The sequence below is a fragment of the Monomorium pharaonis genome, chromosome 11 (assembly GCF_013373865.1).
Source record: "Monomorium pharaonis isolate MP-MQ-018 chromosome 11, ASM1337386v2, whole genome shotgun sequence".
NCBI lineage: Eukaryota > Metazoa > Arthropoda > Insecta > Hymenoptera > Formicidae > Monomorium > Monomorium pharaonis.
The window spans coordinates 3,760,611-3,785,425 of NC_050477.1; the positions used below are offsets into that span (position 1 = coordinate 3,760,611).

The 24,815-nt window shown below is 47.9% G+C and overlaps 1 protein-coding gene across 2 annotated transcripts in view; it reads right to left on the minus strand.

Annotated features, from left to right (window-relative positions):
* Window positions 1–440: 440 nt before the first annotated feature.
* The window catches only part of LOC105835640 (LIM/homeobox protein Lhx9), a 174,204-nt gene continuing 149,829 nt past the window's right edge, over window positions 441–24,815 (minus strand). For both annotated transcript variants that reach the window (XM_028191443.2, XM_012679099.3), the window contains 2 exons: window positions 745–888; window positions 441–600 (listed from right to left, as the gene is read on the minus strand). In XM_028191443.2, the coding sequence (XP_028047244.1) occupies window positions 441–600; window positions 745–888 (304 nt within the window). The remainder of the gene's footprint in view (window positions 601–744; window positions 889–24,815) is intronic.

Genomic DNA, 24,815 nt, shown 5'->3' on the forward strand with positions numbered 1-24,815 from the left:
CTCAATATCACGATGCCAAGTCCAGAGACACTCCGAGTGCGTGGAACGGCGCTACGTCTTCTCCCCTCCTTCGGGGAAAACTTCGCGACGTTAGGTAGACGCCATTCCTCATCGCGACGTGCCCGATGGGGGATACAGTTATCCCCGGCGGCCGGCGGGGATATCTAATCGCAGGTATCCTGGGCCCAGGACGACCAGTCCTGATAGCCGGACGCCTGTAGATGCGACTGCTGTGCCGCCAGACCCGGATGCACGAGTGCCATCTGGTGATGGTGGTGATGGTGATACTGGTGATAGTGCTGATGACCCGGCGGTGGCGGCGAATAGGGGTCCACCCCGACGGCGACGTCCACTACATCTACCTGAGGTGACGGTACGATGGGGGGCGTCGGCTGCGGAGAGGGTTGCACCTTCTTCGGGCGACCGACCGGGTTGCCGCCTCATTCGCGGGTCCTTCGAGGCCTGCCGACCTTACCTTTCCTAACGGGTGCGCCGCTGTTCCCGGCCGCCGCGGCCGCCGCCGCCGCCGCGACGCTGGACGACTTCACGATCTTGTGCCAGTCGGATTCGCAAACCGGCGAGCCTGACAGCAAGTAATATCTGAAACGACGAGAGAGTCGCATGGTCACGTAAAGATTTCTCGCTTTCTCGCCGGACCGTGGGGTGGTAGAGAGGTCGTCTGCGAGGGCGGGAAGAAGGGATGGGGAAGGGGAATCGCGAGCGAGGACAGTTTGGAGGACTCACCTGTCGCCGGAGACGAGCGGGCCGCCGCACTTGTTGCAGTTGAAGCATTTCACGTGAAACACCGAGTCGCCGGCCCTCATCACCATTTCGTTCGCGGGTATCGCGTTACCGCAACTCCCGCAGATTCCGCTGTTGCCGAACATTCTGCAACAAGAAAGAAAAAAAAAAAATTAAGATGACTTTCATTCAGGTTCAGGGTCGCGACGCACGATTAATGACCTCGCGGCGGCATGACGCGCGTCCGGAACCGGACGTGCGTCGGATCTCCGCGCGCGACTCCCCCGAGAGAAGAGTCGCCAGACGTCCGTGGCCGATTATGGACGCGTCGAGTGCGTCTGTGCGATTATTTTTCAACAAGTTCGTCCGCGGCGCCGTGGCACACATCGAGTATTCCAATACCGGCGACGCGATGCGCTCGTATCCCACGTTAATGGCAGTTAATGTTTGCGAAGCGGTTGTCAGCCGTATACCCGTTGGCTCGTAAAGTCGGCTGTTTATGCAGCAATTAGCTTCGTAACGATATACGTAGGTATGTCGAATGGGGATTCGAGGAGAGCTCCACGATTTCACGTCTCTCTCTCCAACGCGCGCCGCCGCCGCCGCCGCCGACGACGACGACGACGACGGCGTAGGGATAGAAGACGCTCCTCCGCGAGGGAGACGTACCGGGTACCTCGGCGCACACGCACTCGGCCGTCTCCTCTCCTCTCAACTACCACCGCGACGACTTTGAGCAGTCGTACCTGAAAATCCTGCGTTTTGTTTCCACAAGGAAACTCGGAGAGGATTCGCCAGTCTAACGACGTGTCTCCGGCCGACGAGTCTCCAGTCGCGGCAGCAGCGGTGTACGTGCCCCTGTGTCAAAATCGAACTTCGCGTTTAACGCTAATGGAACGTTTAATTAAACCGACTTTTGAAACGCGCGATATAGGTAGCCGGCGTTCGCACACATCGACGTTCCGCGTCGGACTTTACTCCGAGAGAGAGAGAAAGAGAGAGGGGGGGGGGGGGAGAGAAGAGAGAGAGAAGAGAGAGAGAGAGAGAGAGAGAGAGCGCGCATAAGGCTGTTACGACGACGGAGCGGATTGGATTTGAGGTTTCTCGTTATTAATTTAATTACCGGCTGACAGTTCTATAATTAAATTGCTAATTTATCTGCCCGGGATCCACACAGCTGATCGCGCGGCCCGGTATCTCGATGATTGCTCCCCCGAATGACGTTTCAATCATTCTCTTTTTATCCTCGGTCTCCCTCCTTCCCCCCTCTCTCCTTTCTCTCCCTCGTTCTTCCCTGCCTTTTTTCCTTCTTTCTTTCCTTTTTATTTTCATTTTTTTTTTGCGGTTTGTCTTCAATCATTCGCAACGGTTCAATTATAAATGCGCGTTCTCCTCTCTGCGGGAAAACGCGGATGCAAACGGGCCCCGGTGTCGGACGACTTTGCCTACTTCTCTCGCGGTGGCGAGAGAACGGTAATGCGCGAATTTTGAGACACGCGAAGGCTCTCCTCCGGACGTGCTGTTACTTTCTCGCGCGGTTCGAGAAAGCGTGGCGCGCGCGCGTCGTGTACACGGTGCGTTTCCGCGCATTATTAAATACGCTGATCGATCATATGATCGCGGGGGCGCGTCTCCGTCTATCTTTCCCTCTATGTCTTATCTATAACGAAAACATAAGAAAAATTATTGTATCCGGAAACTTACGACGTTACGCGAAATTCCATCGCTTGTGTATTATTTATTAATTCAATTTCGATCCCGGGCAAATCAATTATCCATTGATTAAAACTCTTGCGCGTTACGTAAGACGTTGTAAAGACGCATCGCTCTCGTCCCGCACGTGGGCGAGACGGCTAATCAAAGGTGGCGTTTCCTTCGGCGGAGTCTCGCGATTCCCCGACGTCTCACAAATGAATCGAAGTGCTAGGTTTTAATTGCGGTCGCGCAGTCTTCCTGTCTTTCCCGTTCAATCGCGCGTATTTATCTACTTCCGGACCGAGCGAACATCCTTCGCGAACATAATGAGCGGAGAAATACGTGCGGTCCCCCCCTCCCCCTCCCCTGCTCGAAGCGCATTTTCGATTTCTCCATAATTGCTAATTAGAGGCCGACGGCCAAGTCAATCAGCTATAGAACGGATAGGAGGAATTGTACAGCTGATGATCGAGGATCAGCCATAAAATTTGCCTCTCCTTTCTCCTCCTCCTCTTCTTTCCTCTCCCTCTCTCTCTCTCTCTCTCTCTCTCTATCTCATTCTGGCCTCTTAATCGCTCGACGCCATTACCAGTATCATTATTCACGCGTGTTTTACGTGACCATTCTGGAAAGCTGATGACAAGCAAGAATTTTCGATTATCCGTGAGCCTTATTTACGACAGTCATAAAAAATGTCAAACAGAGCGCGCAAATTATTCGTTATTTCACTTAATTATCGTTACTCGAAACGAGCACCTTGCCCGGCGCTCATTAAATAGTTTAGATATATTTGACGACTATATCGATCGGCGGCAGCGCGATAGTCGCGGAGCGGTTAATTAAATGCCGCGCGGCGCGGCAGAATTTTTGTCCTCTCTTTCCGACATTTGTGTAGGTCTTCACGGTAATCAGAGCGACTGTATTAAATTAGATATCGAGTGCTCCGTCCTAATAGGCATTGCCCCGCCGGTGGAGGAGTAATTGATCGAAAGTAACTGGCGAATAACGGTTCGACGCCGGTGATGAATGACAGCGGACGCCGTCTGTTATGATGCGATATTATCGCGCGCACCGACTATTAACAATCTCTATATATCTTTGATAAAACATTGACCGTGCCAAGATTTATCTTGCTCGCGCGCCGTGGACCGTGCACGCGGTCACGCGTGTGCGTAAACGTATAGCTGGCGAAAAAAAAAAAAAAATAATATTTGCAGCTAAATATATTTTAACCGTGAATGCAGTTAATTACTTCCCGCGCTTGTATTATCCGTACGCGGGGCACAATTTACGTTTCCATTATGCACGATCCGCGGAAAGGAAAAAACCGGACCGACATCGCCGGTCGAGGAATCCATCGTGAAAAATTACGATTTGCAATTTATTTATTATTTCGCAATTTCCTCCTCCTATGGTCGGGCGCGTCGTAAAAATTCGGCGATTCGCAATGCCGTCGTGTATAGTAGAAACGTCAAACGCCCGTCGCCCCGCGGCGTTTAATAATTTTAATGAGCGAAGTTCACTGTAGTCCGTTAGTACTAAGAGAGTAATTGGCGATTACGGTCGGCGGGGCGATCTTTAACGAGCGGTCTACGCAATTTCTAATTAGTTGATTTCACCAATGATAATACGAGTGTGTCTCTCGCCCGCTCTCCTCCGTACGACTTCTCTAACTTGATACGCAATTTGCCGCGCGCGCGCGAGAACGAGCACGGGGCCCCTTACGTTTTAATTGCGACCGACGCGACGTGTCAATCTTGCCCGGTCTAACAAGCGTCTCTAAAGGCGCGTGTCACGCGTGTACGCGTAACTCTGAACACCAGGTGAGATTAGCAATTCTTTTGATGGATTTACATAAATTACGTCACGATACGAATTTGCCAGCGGCGCGATTTTTTTTCCTTTCGTTCGATTCGTCGCGACGACCTAGCTATATGTGTACGAAGTAACGTGACCCGCGATTTCGAAAGACTCCGGCGAGCGGCAAGTGCGCCCTCCGCGCCCTTACGGATCGCTCTCTCGCCGAGGCACCCTCGCTCATTATGCGTGCCCCTTTGCCGCACACAACGGAGCGTACACTCTGCCGCTAACAAGAGAGGGAATAAGAGAGAGAGAGGAGACGCGCACAAGGACGGGTGCGGGTGCGCGCACGCCGAAACGACGTATTCACACACGGGAAGCGCGTCCGTATGTGCGTGTGGGCGACCCCCGCCTGTTAATGAGTTAGACTACCTTACCCTCGGCACTTTAATTGTCTAAAGCACAAATTGGGCGGCTTTAATTAGCGTAATTATTTGGTTCGTTTGTCCGTTTATCCAAGATCCCTGTATCGAGCGAGGGTCGAGTAGGCCGCTCGCTCCCCCCTCCCCCTCCTCCCTCTTACCCCCTTCGCGAGACTAAATGGATTCATTAGCGCTTTGTGCGATTAAAAATCCAAATTTCGGACTGGCGTTCGGCTCGGGGAGTCCCCACGGGCGAGAACCCTTGTGGGCACCTTCAATTTCATTCGCATCTTGAACACGCCGTTCCGTTTACGCGCCAACTTCCTCGATGGTCGTCGCCGATGAAGGAAAGGACGGAGGTCCTCGTGGGCGAACCGTGCGTTTTCGCGAATTATCCGGTCTAATCTACCGAAATCTACGCATCGTTTTAACGCTAATAGAGCGACGAATTGTAGAGTCCGTTATTAATTTTCCTTGAGAGACACACACGTGTGGCTGTGCAATGCTGCGAGTGCTGAAGATCGCTACTCTTTTTCTCGGGATACTTCGCGCGCGGTATAATAAACGCGGATGCAGGACAGCTTCCCTACACAGGGAGCGACACGAAATCTGCCGCGTTACGCGTTATGGGCATATGCACATAACCGACCGAAACACACACGCGTGCGCACACACACACATTCGCTGCTGGCTTTAATTTTTTTAGATAATAATGATTAATCGCGCGGCCTCGGTTTCCAGTTTAATTAAAAAGCTATGCGGTCGCCACTCTTTCCGTCCCTCCCTCTCCCATACATACACATACACACGCGCGCGCGCACACACATTCACGCACGCGCGCACGTACACACCGCCTTCCGCGAAACAGCCGACTGGCAAATTAAATTGAAATTGACTAGGTCTGGTAATGAGATGGCCTGCAGGCCCAGTCGCGGCATTAGTCGGGTGTGGGTTCTAGAAAATGAGTTCCGACTTAACAACAAATTGCCTCGGTGAACTTCCTTTCACCTCATCCTCCACTCAACCTCCCCCTGCCACCCCCTTTTTCCCCCCTCGCCCCGATTCCGCTATCATCCTCCCGCAATCCGCTCGCACGCCGCGCGAGAGGACTCTTCCACCCTCTTCCTTTTCTTTGTCCTCCTCTCATCCCACTTTTAATGTTCCACAAACGAGTGGGAGGGAGGGAGGGAGGGAGGGAGGGAGGCTCCTAATAAAGTTAATCGATGCGAGGAAGAGAGAAAAAAGGAGACCGAAATAAAAACACGCGGATCTCCTTCGATAACTATTTAATTTGGTCAATCAAAATTCCTATTAGCCGTGGTGCGCAATTTGGGAAGTATATGGCGGACACAACGCGGCGCCCGTATTAGAAGCTGCCTGAGATATTGAACGACGCGACGGTGCGGCAGCGACGGAAACGAACGCGCGTCGAGATCGAACAAGTCGGGACTGCGTACGTGCAAGATGATGGATCCACGATGCGTAATTACTTGCGAGGAAAAGAGCGACACACGAAACGATCGCGAACGATGTAGGAGGTAGATGTTAAAAAGCGCTCGCCGAATTTCATCTCGCGTCCACCAGGCGCGATCGACGGGCACGTCTTGATACGATTCGGAAGAAAGTCCCGTTCGGAGGAATGTTTTCTTTGGCGGCGATATCGTGCGGTCTATCGTGATCTAACTTAGAAAATTGGATTCCGTATTTGCCGTTGCGACCGTCCGCGGCGCCACCGGCGCGAGACAATCTCGATCGAGTCCGATCCCCGATTCATTTTAATGTAATTAACGTTCCGATTGCGCGCTTTGTTTCCCGGTCTAACCTCCATCCCCAACCCTCCTCCCCTCACCCTCCGTTTGTCCATCCCGACATATCCTCTTCCTCTTCCGCGCGAGCTACCACCCCCCCTCCCCTCCCGCCGCTGGTAACAAGCGAGTTGCGCGGCAGAGGCATCGATCAGTCGTAACTAGCACTGTGTGCACGTGCATGTGCGTCAACACATGCACGCGCGCGCGCGCGTGCACACACACACACGCACACACGCACGTTACCGTATACATAATAAATGCGTATAAGTATCCACGGTGCGACGACATCCCGGACGGCTTTTCATTCAGGGCAAAACGGTAAATCGCCTACCCTTTCGTCTTCGGCGGCACGAACAGAGGAGTGGCGCGCAGCAGTCGGCTGCTCTGTCGTCAAAGGACCGAAAATACTTTTTAATAAAATTAATACGATAACCGCGCGGATGTAATTAACGTGAGTATTACCATATTATATCTAAATGTAAATTAGATGTATGCTAAAGTATGCGCGAGTATATAAAAATACCAAAGTGGCATTAAATAGTCGATGACCGGCCGCCGATGATTCTCTCCTTCCCCCGCCCCCCATCCTGGACTTGTTCTTTGACCGTGCGCGGCGCGTTTTAAATCCGCGCCATTAGACGCACGTGATACTTGATTCGAGGTAGACCACGAGCGGCGAAGTTAAACGAGTAGATAACGACGTGCCCGGAAAAAAAGGGAGCGCGGAAAGGAAGGAGAGGAAGAGGAGGGTGGGCGAAGTGAAAAGAAAAACCGGGGAAATAAGGGAGCGCGCGGGGAACGGGAGGGGGAAGGGAGGGAAAAAAGGTGCTGCCAGGCAGGGCCGGGACCCGCGCAGGGCGGGGGAGGAGCGAGGAGAGCGACGACACAGAAAGAACTTCTTTTGAATCGCGGAGGCAGGTAAAGCGGCAGGGACTCGTATGCAGGTGTGAGAGCGCCGGCCGAGCGACCGACCTGCCGTCGTCGGCAGGGCCGTTCGAGAGACGAAATCCACGTGGCAACGACGTAAACCGAGGGAACCGAAGCGTATTTCGCTTCGACGCGAATTTCGATCGAAGGTCGCGTTAGGTCCTGTGAGAATTGCGCGTCGCTCAAAGAGTCAAGTGCATTCCCCTCTCTCTTTCCCGCGCTCGCTCGCTCGCGCGCCTCCACCGCTCCGAAAGCGCAGCTGTCGCGTTGCCATCGGAGGAAAAAGTCGCGGAAGTCACGAATTAATGAACGTTTAAGATATATCGAAACGTTAAAAAGAAAATGAGAAGGTTGAAGAACAGGCGGAAAAAAAAATTGAAAGGAGGGATGAAGAATCGTCCTTAATGATGTGTGGCCTTTAAAAGTTGCTCGCCTAGTCAACTCCACGCACGTCAACGTTTAAAAAAAAACTTCTTACTCCGATCGCAAATCTCTCGAGGCGTCTAACAATTCGCTCCGCGATCCAGCCCTGTAAGCGAAAGGACGGAAAGCTGGATGAGAAGCAAAGAGAGAGGCAGAAAGAGCAACAGAGAAAGAAAAGAGAGAGAGAGAGAGAGAGAGAGAGAGAGAGAGAGAGAGAGAGAGAGAGAGAGAGAGAGAGAGAGAGAGAGAGAGAGGGAGAGGAGCAAAGAAAGCGCGCGCGCGTGGAAGATGCGACATCGCCCGCTGCAAATTGCAATTTTGTTGTGAGATCATTATAAAATACATAATGCCGAGTCGCCTTCTACCGCATAACCCCCGCCCCTCTCTTTCCTCAGTCCTCTCTCCTTCCTCCTGCCCGACGGAGGTCCCGTGCGGAATCGAGAGACGCTCGAAAGAGAGAGAGACAGAGAGAGAGAGAGAGAGAGAGAGAGAGAGAGAGAGAGAGAGAGAGAAGAGCGGAGAGAAAACGAGAGGAGAGGAGAGGAACGATGGAGGAAAGAAGAGGAGAGGCGGCACGGCGTCTCGTTAAAAGTTTCTAGCGACGCGTATTCTTAATAGTCTGCGCGCGCGGACACGCCGTCATTAAAATTATAACCACCCCTCCTGTATCACCTCACCGATCCCGTGCCATTCCACGGGCAACGGCGAAAGAGAGAAAACGAGAAAGGCAGGAGGAATCACGATGCGTGAGAAAGAGAGAGGAGAGGGGGAGGGAGAGAAAGAGAGAGAGAGAGACGAACGTTCGTTCGAATCGAAATCCGTTTATTCGTTCGTGGAAAAATTCAAGTATCAATGCTGCGAAGTAGGAATATCGACGATACAAATGGCATCCAGCGCAAAAACACGCGCGTAAAAGGTCGTCGAAAAATTATTCCAGTCCGATTCGGACGCAACGCGTATCGAAGAGTACGAAAAGACCCCGAAGGGGGTAGGGTAATGGGAGTATAGTTGACGAAGGGTACGGAGGCGGGGCTGTGGCGGGTAGGTGGCCCATAAGAAAGCGGAAGTACGAGAGGAAGAGATACTCTCCCCGGCGGGATAAAAGCGCGTTTAACTGAAACTCGTGGAAAGTTGCGGGCTCTCTAAATATGTAAATACGAGGCTACTGGATGTTATTACGCGCACATACATATAGACGCGCGTCGCGCGAGCTACTATGTGTGTGCGTGTGTGTGTGTGTATGTATGTGTGCACGTATATAGATTCGTAATGTGCGCGGGCGCGCATAAGGTAAAGCGACGTCCGGAAGAAAGCCGGCGTAATCGTCCGATATTTAAGTAGCGAGTTTAGGTACACTGGGTATATTTAAACGCGCTTATTATCATATAAATACAAGTTGGACGTTCAATTTACGCGCCGCAGGCTGCGCGGTTGCGAGCGGGGCGGGCAGGCGAGCGGGCGAGCGAGCGAGCGAGCGAAGCTCTTCGTTTCGTCGTCGTGTGCGCGCGGCGACGGAGTTGCAAAAGTTATTATTGTTATTACCGTACCGTTTAGAAACTTTTGTTGAGCGCGCAACGGACATTACGCGGCCTGTATGCACTTTGGCGCATCGAGTTATCCGTCGTTGCGACTCGGATGATATTACGAGCGCGCGCGTGCTGCGCCGATGTTAGTTAAATACTGGGCTACGCGCGCGCGATAGAAAACTCACCGAAAGATTTACGGCGCCGTCAAACGCGTAATCGTTGCGCGATAAACGGCTGGTGCGTCGACGTTTTCCGGAAGTGGCGACGAAACCACAGTTCCGAAATCTAACGCTTCGGCTCTCGCGTTTCTGTACGTTAGCTTCTATCGTTTGGTTGTTTTAGAGACTGTAATTGATTTAAATATTATATTTTACGCATTGAGAGAGAGAGAGAGAGAGAGAGAGAGAGAGAGAGAGAGAGAAAGATGGCGTCACGATTGCTTCGACAATCGCGATCGCAATCTCTCCTCGAAACGGCCACCGACTCGCGCGAGGTCTCTCTCGTGACGGGCTCATTCTATCGTTTCGTTATTAATGAATCTTTGAAATATTAAGCCCACAACGCTTTATAAGCGCCAGGGTTGTTACCCCCGGCGTATTGATACATATCTAGGAGCCGTTTAAACACACAGACCGCCCTCCCTCTCCCCGTACACGCGCGCGTGTGTAATCGTAAAATCGATGCTCCGCTCCGCTTCGATTCCGACTCTAGCGGTAAAACTGTTTCGTAGCGCTAAATAATAAATGCCCCGCGAGCGAAACGTCGCTAATGTTACGTCAGATATTCTGGCTCACGGATAACGACGGGCAGTTCTGCCTCGAGTAAATTTAACCGTTTCGTAGCTGGAGGAGGACAACTCCACAAATTCTGTATCTAGATAACAATTTCTTATTCATGATTCCCCTCCTATCCCCCTCGAGAGGAAGGCATCCGCAATCTCGGGGAGATCTTTCGCGATGAGACATGGAAGTTTCATCGACGGCAACGGATACTCGATGATCCGAAATCACCCGCGTCGATGTGTGCGGTTTTACAAGGTTCAACATCTCCCGGGAAACTCTTTCGAAAAACCGAAGCGTCTCGCTCAATTTCCCGCCGAACGGCTGAACTGTTGTCCATCATCCGCGGCACGCGATACACGTCCTCCCGTGTGTGTGCGTTACCTACGAGTTTTTACCTCCGAGAGAGATTGCCGGAAGAATAATGCGGGGAATTTTATCGGGCGCCTGATAAAGCGGGCAAAAAAGCACCGCGGTGGCCGCGGTGGCCGCCTGTAACGCGGGATGTCTCACGGTGTAAACACGAGTGCAGCGGCAGATACACCCTTATCAGGAGTGCGGCACGCATTCCCTCATTACCAGAGTCTACCCCGGCGCGTCCACCCCTTTGAGAGCCAACCCTCTCCCGCAGCTTACTCTCCCACGCGCTCGGTTTCCCGCCCTTCCTGCCCGCAACTCTTCTTCCGCTGAACACACCACGGGTGGGACGAATGAGAGAGGAAGATAGCGCACGCCGGTGTGTCCGACAGATAGAGCTTGAAAAATGCGTGAAAAATTTCTGGACGGCGCGACCGTAACGATTTACTCCCCCTGCCTCTCTGCTATAGTAAAATTCCAAATGAAAAATTCGCTGGCACGCGCGAAATGATGCGTAAACGAAGACAGAAAAGATTGCTGCTTTACATCTTTTTATCATCTAACGCGTACACGCGTTGAGTCAACGCGCAGGTGTTAATCGTTCCGGCGAGGTGAATTTTGAGGTTTTGAGGCAGCCGCCTATTTCGCTTACTACGGGACAAGCGATTAGCACCCTCAATCTATCGGGCGACAGACTGCGACGTACATCGCAAAGGACTTCGCGCTGAACCCTATGGTCCGATGCACGTTTAAAGGAAGCCAATCAGGGTTTAGCCGTATTCACCTCACGGAAAGACATACGCGAAATCGACGGACCGACCGGCCCAGCTAGGCAAAAAGGTATTAACTACCTCTTAACATGCAGATTGCTCCCAGAAGACTTTGGTTCCTCGGGTTCCCCCGGGAACGTTGATTGGACGATTATTTAATACCTCGTCGAGAGGGACCTTCATTATTTCATGAGATTCGTCTGCGTCGCAAACGCAGTCTCGTGTCTGTTTTGTGTCTGCGTCACAAAATCGAATGCGCGCTACCTTGAAAATTGGCAGCATTCAACTTGACCGAATGCAGTCAAATCTTCGAGCCACAACAGCTGCGCGCATATGTGTTGAATTACGAATAAATAATTCAGTATTTTTTTTTTAAATAAAATTCAATGTTTTTATTATTGAAACATATCGATATCATTCAACCGAAGGCGTAATCCCCATTATTTTTTCCCCCCAATGCTCTCCTCTCTTTTTCAGGCAAGTTATAGATTCCGGATGGGCACAGAAAGATTGGCCTTTTCTTAAATTCATTATAACATACTGCGATATGGTTCAAGCATGAAAGTAATCCCATTATTTTTTAAATACAATTTTTAATCAAACTTCATTTTCTCTTATTTCTTCTAATTGCATAATTGTTTTTTTCTAATTGTTTTTTATTTAACTAGATACTACAGACACGCGCGCTATTTAACTTTTTATTTTTTATTTCTTGAAAATAAACTACAACGATATAAATAATCATCTATAAAAATTTGACAGTTACTTTCGCAACACGAAGTGAGCGCAGCGGGAGAACCAATCAGCATCGCGGAAAAGAAGCTTCATTACATGCCTTTTTTAAGATAGATAGATAGATAGATAGAGAGAGAGAGAGAGAAAGAGAGAGATAAATAAAGCATGTTGCATCGGACGCAACAAATGATAATCTGCAGGAACTGTGTCCGTTGAGTGAACCATGTCGGTGTTTCGACAATAAATACTGAATTTCATAAAAAAAATAGTGGATTATTTATTTATTTGTACATTTAATATATATACAAGCACACGCTTAATTAAATAAAATTAACAAGCGGTATCTCTCTATCGGTGGTAGTTTGCGTAACAAAAAGACGGGAGAGACGGCAGCACACGCGAAGAGGGAGGCGAAAGAGGAGAGGCGAACGGTGAATCGCAATAAACCGCGTATCATAGGTATCGGTATATAGCGGAGAAGGGGATTGTCGACGGGCGAGGGGGTAAGGGGAGGCGGGACGGTAGGTTCAATCGCATTTAATAGCACAAAATTACGCCGAAATTGGATTCTAATTTAGCGTTCACGGGGCAAATCTATTCAAATTAGTTCAAGGGAAATAACGAGTCCCCTCCTTCTCCCTCTGTCTCGCTCGCGGGATTAAATAAATTTCCTTTCTGTTAATGATTATGTAGATTGAACGACATTTCTTCTGCCGTTCGCCATCGTTTTCGGCGTGTCACGTCTTCCCCCCCCCCTTTTTCTCCTCTTAGACAGGTGGGGGCGCCACGACATGCCGTGTGAGGCCGCGGGACCCGAATTAAGGATAATTGCCTCGCGCGGCGAGAGCGGACCGGTGGAAGGAGGCCGGTGGGGATAAGTCACGACGACGAATATCGGCCATTGCCTGGTCGGCTCGTAAAAGTCGCGCATTGATTTTCGGACGGCACGTAAACCCCGGTCGATCTACACTCCGAGGGAACAGTTACCCTCGACATCTTTTTTTTCTGATATCCCTTAACATTTTGGGTCACTTGATAGTTCGACGCTTGACGAATCTAGATCTGCATACGGCGCCGCGATTCATCGAGTCGGAAATCTAACGGTCAGGGAGAGGAGAAGGAAAAGACATCTCTCAACGCACATCGTTCGTAGATCCGGCAGATTAATCGATCGGACCGGTTTCTCGGCCGCGATTGCAACTCGTACGCGCCGGTTCGGGGAACTCTCCCGGCGAGATAAAACGCTCTGTTTATAAAACCCTCGCGTGATTGTCCGACACGGCACCGCGCGATAGCGCGGCAAGTTGCGAAACGGTCGCGTATACGAAATAACCCCGATCGCGTTATGGGAGCGGCGGCGACACGCTCGCGCGCTCGCGCGGACCGAAGAAAATACTCGATATACCAATAAAACCGATACGCCACGTCGAAAATTTGGCGACCCGCGGAATGAGACACTTGGCAACCACCTGTGGCACGGGGCATTTCGAAACGAGTTCTAATCTTGCCAACTATGGGCCGGCCGAAACGCGTCATCGAATTTCCGGCGTCACTCGCGGATCAGATCAAAATTGAAACGGAAATTACTTTTCGCGCCGAACCGTTTTACGCTGACGGCTTAATAACTTCGTTGCGGCCGCGATAAATTAGTATACCGCTATTACGTCGCAACGCCCATATACTTCACATCCTGAACCATTGTTGAAAAAAACAAAAAACAAAAAAAAATTACGACTAATAAAAAATAATACGCACACAACTGACGTTGCGAAAACTATCAATGTTTCTTGCAATCACCAGTGCATGTAATATGCAAGGATGAAACGTGTAAAACAATGTACAAATGTAAAATCAATATTCATGTTTCAGGGTAATTAAAACTTTCCGCAACATAAACGATACTATAATCCAATCGATTATAATAGAAACCTTCGGTTAATATTCGATCGACGATAATAAAGCAGATGTGCACAGACACACACATGGGGTTCTTAAATCAGTATTTCTATTTTATATTCATCAACAAGGAACTCGTCCGAAAAGTCGGCGCGACGCTTCGTCATGCGGTTTGTTCGCGATCCCCTTCGACGTGAAATTTGTCTCATTAACAATCTAATTAATAATCCAATTACGCAGCAAGATCCGCCCTCTGGCATATTTTCACGGTAAGGGGAAAACAATTCTGTCGGACGTTTCTCCCTTCCACTGCAGGTAGATGGAGAAATGGCGATAGCTTCGCGAGAGGCAAGTGGAAGAGGGTTAGTGCAGGAGGGGCATGAGGAGGAGTGGGATGTTTACCTCAACCCCCAGGAATTTAATAAGCAATTACCAGGGATGAAACGAGACGCATCCGTGTATCTGTATAACGAGGCGGTTTGCTGATGTGTTGTGTGTGCGTGTACTCGCGCGCGCGCGTACGTGTATATGTGTGTGTATGTGCGAGAGAAATAGAGAGAGAGAGAGAGAGAGAGAGAGAGAGAGAGAGAGAGAGAGAGAGAGAGAGAGCTGCTTGTAGAAAATGAAACAGAAGGTACTGAAGGAAAGAGAAGGAGAGAGAGAGAGAGAGAGAGAGAGAGAGAGAGAGAGAGAGAGAGAGAGAGAGAGAGAGAGAAGAAAGGAAGAGGGAAGAGAAAATATACGAGCGGAGCGAATAAAAGACAGAAGACTATACACCCACGCACCTCGATCAAGGCAAGAGATAGATATACAATATTTCCGATAAATTACGGCCGATTTTGTCAAATTGCTCCATTTGTAGAAACAGATGAGAATAGTCGCGGAGCTGCTCGCAAGATTGTTCACTGTAATACGCGTATTAACTTTCTGCGGGCAATTTCCCCCCTCCCTTTTTTTAAAAAGCTGCACGAATTTAATATATCTCCGGATAAATCAGCTATAAACAAGACCAACGCGAAAAAGCATTAGGTCGCATTAGGTCGTCGCTTTTGATACGTACGGATACGAATATATAAAAGCGCAATAATAATTTACTTTTCTGCGAGAGTTAATTAGGATCATACGACGGTCGGTGGACTGATGTTTCAGGGTGGATCGGACGCGGTAACAACATAAGCGCATTGCGGAGGGCTCTGCGCTCTCACCGGCCCTTTAGGATTTACGAGATATGAATGTACTGGCGGGATAAAGAGAAAGAGAGAGAGAGAGAGAGAGAGAGAGAGAGAGAGAGAGAGGGAGAGAGGGCGGGAGAAGGGGAATAGGTCCGTTTTCGTGGTTAATTGGCTGGGTGTATTTGCACGTACTTGCGGCGTAATTATGTGTATACACGTATGCGCGTTACCTAATACCTAATAAACGGCCTTGTGTACCGGTGAGAGACAGCGAGAGATACGATTCGTCCGCTTATATAATGTCTCGTGACGGCCGCGAGAATACATAATTAAAAAGCGCGGAATAAATTAGCGAGGCGTTCGGATGAATGCGAGAGACAGAGAGGCCGAGAGCCGTTAAAGCCGTCGGACGGTCGAACATCAATCCCGGCCGGTTGATCGCGAGAACAACGATGAAAACGCACGTTCAATGACGACAGCGGTAAAAAAGTATTTCGGAAGAGGAAGCGAAGCGGAGGGGGATGTCACACAAAGGGATACGCGATCGGAACGAAGAGGCAGCCTCCTCAAAGGACCGATATGGCTGTGACAACCAGATATTCCTGCCGCTGGTACACCTCCCCTTTCTATGTCTAGCACAGTGGTTTGTCATTCAAGGCACGCCGCCATAATTTGATATATTAGGTACACATAAGCGATGGCTGATCGCGGTTATTAGGTTGGGTACACGCTACAACCACCCCCTCCCCCCTCGCCGAACTCCCATCGAAACGACCCCTGACCTGTTCGCTATTCCACCCCCTTTCCGCACGTCGTCTCTCGTCTACCTCCACCACCACCTCCTCGGTCTACCCCCCGCCTCACTCTAACCCTCTTCTCGCTCTCTGCGCCTCGTCGATTCAGATCGCGCGGCTATTTGCTATGCCGCTCGCAGTCGCGAAATAGGATTATTATTATAGCCGTGCGCGCTCGCCAACTTTGACGGAGCCACCCCCGAAGTGGCGGGAGGTTGGAGGAGGCGAACGCCCTTCTGCGTTTAGTTACGGTGGAAATTTCGTGGGGATTAAGTTTTAAGTGCGACGGACTGCAGTAAGAATGAAGATGAGCGGTAATTAATTTTCATGATACGCAATAACGTATACGGTAAGCTGGGGAGGGATTAAACGGTAAATTTCGGCGCGACGGTGCACCACGATGGTGTGTGGCGTTGGGAAACCGTTCATTCGGCGACATATCGCGGAATATCCACTTAATTTTCCTGACACCGTTTCACCGTGGAACTGGCGGGGCCGATTAATAGAAACGTCGAATTCGCTTCGACGCATCGACGTAAAAAGACAAACGCGAGAGAGCGCCGCTCTCCGACTTCCATTATCGATAACGCCGGCTAAAATACAAACAGCTTATCATCGGCGTTACACGGGCCGCGCGTTACCCTTCTCCCGCGGTCGTTATCGTCCGCGTGTAAAAGTAGCGCGGACATCTAACTGCAATTTGCGAAAAACCGCCCGTGCGAATTAACGTTCTCGCGCACTTAATCCAGCGAGCGACGCGGGCGCGCGCGATAGGTGACCCGCTCCCTCTCTCTCTCTCTATCTCTTTCTCTCTTTACCTTTCGCCGTCGCAATTTTCCTTCCAACGTGCCGCGTGCGGAACAGTATTCATTAATGCGCGAGTATGTGCAAATTCATGCTGATCCTTCGTTTGCGCCTAATGAATCGCCCGGAATATTGTCGCATGTCTTTGACAACGGCGAATATCAAAGAATACCGAAGTTTCTCGATAATAACTATGTGCGAACATTTAATTGCATAATATTTTTTTTTAATTACCGTATTATTATGATGAATGAACGACTCTAATTCTTTAAGCGCGACATCAAATATTTCTGGAAATCTATACTACAACTATAACCAGATTCTATATAAATTATAATAATGCGAGTAGAAAATCTACAGTTAAAGAAAAGAAGATTTGTTAGGCACGGTATCAATATTAATTTATTAATGCTTGTTGTAGTGTAGATGATTAAATAGTTCGAATCTGACGATCGAATAATTCTAATCTTTCAAACTATTTAAACTCAAAACAGTAGAAAAATAATTAAAAATTCAATGTAATATTTTTTTATACAAAGATGCATTTTGAAAACAATATATTGTAATAACATGTATATGATGTGTATTAAAAAAAGTTAAAATTCAATAATGTAATATTTATCTATTATTTATATTTATCCCATATCCAACTATTCCTTTTTGATATTGACTTTTAATCCAACTATTTCTTTTGACATTTTTATAATTAAAAAAGAAAACACTCGTGACAAATTGTCTTTTGTTTCGAATGCATACTGTTAAATTCCAATCTTCTTTATTGTTCAAACTTTAGACATAACAAATTGATATTACAGATCTATTGTTTAGGTGATTTTAAACTGTCCGAAATATTCAAACTGGACGCTCAAACTAAATTAATTTTTACTTTGAATGATTCAAATGACTAAAACATACAACACTGATAGAAAAATATGTGATAATTGTGAGGATAATTGCATAATAATATAATTGTAGTCAGAAATATCAGTAACTGTTAAAATAATATTAGTAATAATAATCATATATTTATACTAACTATGAAAAAACAGTTTTAAAATATACCATGTGGTTATTATTACTAATATTATAATAATAATTACTGTAGAAATGATAATCCTACATAATTATAAATATTTTACTATGCAATTATAATTACAACTACAGCACATTTTTCTATCAGTGAACATGTTCGAATCTTTTATCTAAGCCCTAATATTTATCATATATGGAAATTTAAGTCTTAATTAATATCCAGTAATATATTTGGAAAATGTAATTTTCCTGACTTGGTACATACGCCGAGTTTATCCGCGAATATTTCTCAACCGGTCATTCATCGGTCTGCCCACTCCATTTTATTCGCGTGTATCAATTAGATCCGCTTTTTTTCGCCCTGATAGCATCGCGAAACAGGCCCGGCCAGAGTGCGGACGCACACCGGCCAGCCTCAATAAATTCTCGTTCCGAAAAACCTACGGGCGTCGTGCCGTCATTAGCATGCGTGCGACAAATGAAAAATGATTGCGCGTAGATACGCGTACGGGCATTCGTACTTTTATATCTTGCGCGCTGAATGCACTCATGCCATTTTTCGTTAACACTACGGTTCACAGATGACATGACAAACCGCGATGTATAGTATTTACTGAAACGCTTTCGGTATTACGGTCGCTATTGATTCCTTTGATTGTTATCGCAGATCCTGTGACGCATGTAAAATGTTATAAAATTTATTGTTTAATCCCGAACATCTATTTCTGATATCTTGATATCCCTGTGCGCGAATTTCCTTCATTTTTTTTTTTTTTCGTTTCTCGCGCATTTTTCGTCGATTCCCCCGTACGCTTTCGGGGGATTAGTTACGCGCGGAATATGAGTATCGACATTATCGAGCGGTTTTGTCAAAGGACACCAGGGCGACGTCGGGACAAATACGTTTCGAAGCACGACGATCGCGTTATTTATTATTCAGTGGGTGGAAAAGGCTCGCCCTCCCCTGCGTGTATTTCGATCGCAGATAAACCTACCCGCGAGCGTAACGCGAGCTTTACTTTGGCGATTAGATCCTTTTCCATGAGCACGATTTGTCGGACGATCGAACCCACAAAGGAAATAATTTATATTCAAAAAATTAGTCTAATAAATTAACAAGGCAGAGAGAGAGAGGGAGGGAGAGAAAGAGAAAGGGGGAGAGAGAAACAACGCTGGGAATTTTCTTTGCGTATTTAAAGCGTGAAATTAATCCGTAATACCTAATAGCATAAGTTTTCCACGAAGGGATTATTGGTTACTCGTAATAATCGGATCTCCGGATTTCAGGTCTCTCACGCCTCGCGCAAGAAAAGCCTCCGGCTACTCTCTCGGGTGGAGCGCGTGATCATTGAAAATATTAAAAACGCGCTTAACCGCCGCGCGATGGCTATTATTAACCTCAAAAAGGGGGCTTGTCAACGCGCGGCGGGCATAAATGCCACCTAATATCTCGGCAATGATAAATGTGACGGACATCTTCCTCTTTTTCGTCGGGACAACGCGCATAAAACGTTCTCTCAAAGGGAGACCAAAGCGTTCCGCCGGATTCCGAGCAAATCTACCGCGTTTGCTCAAGCCCGCGCGCGCACGCGGTGCACTTAGGTTGTTGTATTTAATTACGAACGACGCAGTTTACGCGGATGTCTTCATTTGCGCGCACGGTCGATGCACGAATAATGCGATTTCTCGCGTTGCAGGTCTCCGCGAATTTATGCTAAAAACGTGGCCCCCCTCCCCTTTTCCCTTTTTAAATTTACGCGGAAATATAAAGATGCGCAAGTTCAAGAGCGATAGTCCGATATAACCGTGGATATCGTAATATAATTTCGCACGGATAATTTCCACTACCTCATCGAAGGTTCTCCCTACGTTCAAAGAAACTATACTTAATTTACAGCTATATCCTCAACGTTACGGTATTGTCCGCGCGCGCTTTCTCTCGATTACCAATTCATTGGCGAGTTTCAGCTCTATCTCTCCCGTACGAAGAACTTAATTGGATTCTATCCTGTTTCTCGCGATTTCTTAATCGTCAGTCTAATTAAATTCGTAATTTACCCAAGAAATATGAGGAAACATATTATTAAATCCGTTCAATCACTAAACCTCGATTAACTGATTAATCATCATCGTAGATCGTTGCGAGACCGATCGAGTCGAGATCGCGGGCCTGCGATTGGCCGGGGGGTCCTCCTCTTCAAATCTATCCTACTCATCCATCCGTCCGTCCGCCCGTCCGCCCGTCCGTCCGGGGAACATCGTTAGATCACACACAAGGGCCTGTTCAAATATCATTACTCGGTTTGCTGCGGAGTCAAACGCGAATATCGCGAAATCGCGCAAACATTTCATGAATCAGCCTCTACCATCGCGGCGCGTACGCGGCTGCCACCGCCAGCAGCGTAACCACCTTCTGCGGTATTCTCTTAATTTCCCCCGTGAAATCGCTGTCAAGTTGAACGGATTAATTCCTCTCTATTTGCCGCGGCTATTCGCCCTTCTCCCCCCCCCCTCCCCCTTCACCACCCCCTCTCGCGGCTCTCCTCGCGTAATCTTGTCGGGATTGTAACGAACGCGTATTGATGTAATGGCCAAATTATGCTTCGATTAAACTGTCACTCAAATTTCTTTCGTTGTTTGTGCACAATCTTAACATATAAGGCTCCAGCTGATACTTTGCACCCCGTTTCTTCGCCGCAGACTCGTGGCTTTCTCGAAAAGGAGGAGAAAAAAAACTCGAGCCATCTAATTTACTTCATACGTTGCTCCCTGATAATTACAATAATAATAAGAATAATAAGAATAATATTGACCATAAGGGGAAATAAATGCGAATTGTTGGAACATGTGCTTCAGTGAGTCGAGTCCTACAATTAGAGAGTAGAGTCCGTCGTACTATCGTGATCGTGGTCCACGGTAACTTGCAAACTAATCGCTTTGAATGTTACCGCGATAATAGTCGTCACGACGCCTCCTTTCTTTCCGCCAGCAATCTCGCCGTCCAGTCGTTAACGCGGTGCCTCGACCATGAAAACTGTTCTCGTCATCGTTTGTCGTAGGAGAAAACTTTCTTACTGGCGAAAATTACAATAATTACGAATTGGTGCCACGGCTACGTGGCACCCCCTCGTATTCACAGGCGCGTATATTACAGGCAAGGTTTTAGTGCGCCTTACAAAAGGTGCGTCGACACGCGATTCCGACTCGTATTAACGCACCCGCTCGGACTCGCGACATTTATCTGATCCCACCGAGGAGTTTTGTAAATATACGTATGATATACGGATGCGATACGTCAAACGTGTACACACTACGGCGTACAGAAATAAAATAGTGAATAAAACGTGGCTTCCTAACGACCCAATGTCGTGTGCAGATAGGCGCTATCAATTCGTATCAACTTGTTACGACATTTCGGAAGACGCGACGAATATTTAACACGCCTTCTACATGTCTTCTTGCGAGTATCTACGAAGTCATGCACTTTCGGGACATCAACGCGACCGTTCATCGAACGGTCATCGAACTCAGAAATTACCAAGTTCGAGAAGCGACACGGCGGCTGCTGACCAAGGGCAGGAAATTCCCGACTCGAGCCCGCGGTCGAAGCGGGCGGCGGCGGCGGCGGCGGCGGACGAGGGGGCGGTCAGGGGGCCGGGCAGGCGGGGCGGTGAAAATTTCAGCCCCGGTGGTGGCCCGAATTAAGCGTCTAATTGTAAAGGCGACATGTGCGAGGGAGCCGGCGGCGGGGTGGCGCGGCGGGAAGTGGTGCGGCGAGCGCGCGATGGGGGCGCGCGTAGGTCGGACGGAGGTGAGAAGGTGGCGGGGGGGTGAAGGTAGCAATTAACTTCTCCTCGCGAGATTAGAGCGAGATATTACGAGATATCGAGCGACTTAACGGCAACACGCGAGAGACTTCAAAGGCAGTAATAAACTGCCTCTAATGAACCCCTTATCGCCCGGTGCCACCCCTCCGTTCCCCGTTCCCGCCCTCTTCTTCGTTTTCCCTCAGCACCTCCGGCGACCTACCGTCTACGTACGTGCCTCCCTCGACGCGATGCGGGCTGAATCGAGCGCGGAAAATACGCCGTGTTCTCTTCCACGTGAACGCGATCGGCAGTCTCTTTCTCTGTTATCGTCGTTGTTACTATTATCGCGCTATACCATTACTCTCGTCGCTCTAATGTTATATTGCCATTATTCTCCATGTGAGTGAAATACATGTTTCATCGCAGTTTCGTCACACTGTTATTTTCTTTCTTTACCTTAACCTTTCACTTTAAATACTTATTCCTTCGAGGACTTGAAAAATCTCATTAACGTATACATACATATATATCTATGTACTCTAATCCAGGGTAATAATGATTACATTAATTTGTAATAATTGTTCTATCATCCTAGTAACATTTCGGACTAAAATTGAGTAAGTAATCGGATTAAGAGCAAAAGTGGACAATCTTAAGATCATCAACGAAATGTCGTCCGTACGGGAAAGGATTGCGAGAGTGCCGGAGCCAGTCTATCCGTCTCCCGGGTACGTCCTCGGCTCGTCGGCTCGTCGCCGTCGCTCGTCGCGGCGCTGCGCCGTGCTACGCGGCATGGCGCGTCGCCGGTCTCCGTCAAGCCCAATCATGTTGATTCAACAAAGTACCTACCTACCAAATTGCTGGAATTTGGTATTCGGCCAGAAAGATGGAGGGAGAAGGAGCCATCGGAGCAAGCTAGAGGGCTGGAAGCCGTCTGATTGCACATCTAGGACAAACCAGCATCACGACGACGTCGCTCCAGCGGAAAGCCGAGCGATGATTGGCCGCACACACATTCTCTCTCTCTCTCTCTCTCTCACTCACTCACTCTCTCTCTTTCTCTCTCTCGCTCTCTCTCTCATTCCCCTTTTCCTCGATCCCTTCAGCCCCTCGTCCGTACGCCCGAAACCCGATGGCGTCGGGGGCTGGGGGTGATTGGACGCATCTCGGTGATTGTGGCACCCACCGTCCACCCCTCTGCACCCCCTTTTCTCGCTCTCTCTCTCTCTCTCTCCCTCTCTCCTTTCGTTCCGTCCACCGCGCCATCCCTCCTACACGGCTGTAAATCGAGTTTACCCTCTTGCCGTGGCTCAGCCCTTCAATCAAACTGATTGAAACATTCCTTGAATCCAAAAGAAACGAACCGCCATCCCTTCTCTCTCGCCTCTCCAACCTCCCCGCTATCTTTCCGAGTCGCACCGCGCTCGCTATCCTCTCCATCCATCTGTCTATCTACTCGGCCCGCGCGGATATATCCGTCGTTCTCTTTTCGACGAGGCGGTTGCAGCAGACGCTGCTCCCGTGCAGGAGACACCCGATGGCGTTTCGAGACAACCGGTTAGTTTCAATTCCGACAGTAGTTTGATTGTAAAGCTGCACAAAGTATAAAACGCTTAGCATGATAAGATGCATCGAGTGTCCCGTAAGAACGTATTGTTGTCCCGAGCCGAGAATCATACGCAATGTTTGATGGTTTTCTGACGGTACGATCCACGAGGTGCAAATCGATTTGAATTTGTTAAATTTAATTTTTCATAAGAGAAAGAGTAAAAAAATATATCCGATTATTTGATCTGTATTATATATTATAAATAAATATTTAAACGCTTGAATCGTTCTATCCTTATAATTCTCAAACTTCCTTCTAACAATATCTACTCTTTAAAATTAGTTTTAAGGGATGAACTCTCAAACAATTTATCGCGTTTCATTTTTCGACGAGAGCGAGCTGATGGGCGCCGGGGACGGACGATGTTAGACCCATCTTGAGGATGGGGACGTCTCGTAGTCAAATATTGATACTAGGCTGGACTAAATCGCTCGACTATGCCAACAGATTAGGATGTACGTGCGCCACACGGTTGAGTAATAGCAATCGCGCGATAAGGAAAGGACCGGCGAAATTGAAATACCAATGTTACCAATCGACGCGATCGATAAGAAAAATATCTGTCCGTACCTATCGATGATACCTTCCCCCTTCCCCCTGCCCTTGCGTCTTTCGCGTCTTCGCGTTGCATAATAATGTTTTTGTTAACACGAGTATTATGATGAAACGTAGAAACACGAACGGCCGAGCAATGCTTAACTGCAGCGTGAAATGCAAGAAATGTCACTCCTCGTGCGGATATAACCGGTTAGTTGAGTAAAAAAAGGAGTGACAGTTCCATTACCTCCGGTACGTGCACGGCCGGGCCAGGTTGTGCCGATCTATTTCGGGGGGACTAACTAAGTTCAGCGTCTGTTTCTCATTAAATTGCGCTCTGACCTCGAATCATCTAAATTTGGAACGGCCACGCCGATTAGGTGCATATTCATCACAGTGCGGCAATCCTAAAGTCTCGAGTCTCTATTCATCGATAAACGATCAACGACGGGGAGATGTTGTAGGTTGTATCGTGTACAAGACGGCAATAATGGGCGAGACAACGTAAGGAAATGTCGTAAAGCCATTAAAAATACTTTTCCCGTTGTTTCAAATATTTTTTAGAGATGACTCTCATAGAGTACACAAGAGATATAGATCACAGTTAATGTCCCTTTACTTAAAATTTATTATTTATTTTATTTGCGCCAGTACAATTTTTCAATTCTCACATTCATTACATCTCCGATACACAGAAAAAAGAACGTTCCTCATTTGATAGTACGTTTATTCTCGACCCATAAATCTTTAAATGAAATTAGAGGAAAGAATTAAATATAACTTGCTTGCATAAATAAATTTTATATTGTCCCACAAACAAAAATATATTCTAGGTAATCCAAACTTTTTATCAAATGAACAAGGTAATGTTATTTAAAAAAAGTTCAAGTAATATTATTCTTTCTTGAAATTTATAAAAAAATCGAAAAAAATATTACTATGATCAAAGTAAGCATATGCTCTTCATATGAATCTTATAATATCGAAATAAAATTATAAAATGATTAAAATTTAAAATTATAAAACTATTCTAAGACTACATATTATTGGTTATATATGAAATAATAATTACGTTAATTTGAATATATAATTCACTTTGAGAGTACTTCTTTTTCTGTGCATATATTTTCATCATTGACTTTTATATTTCCTACACTTTGATATTTCTTCGAATTTTAA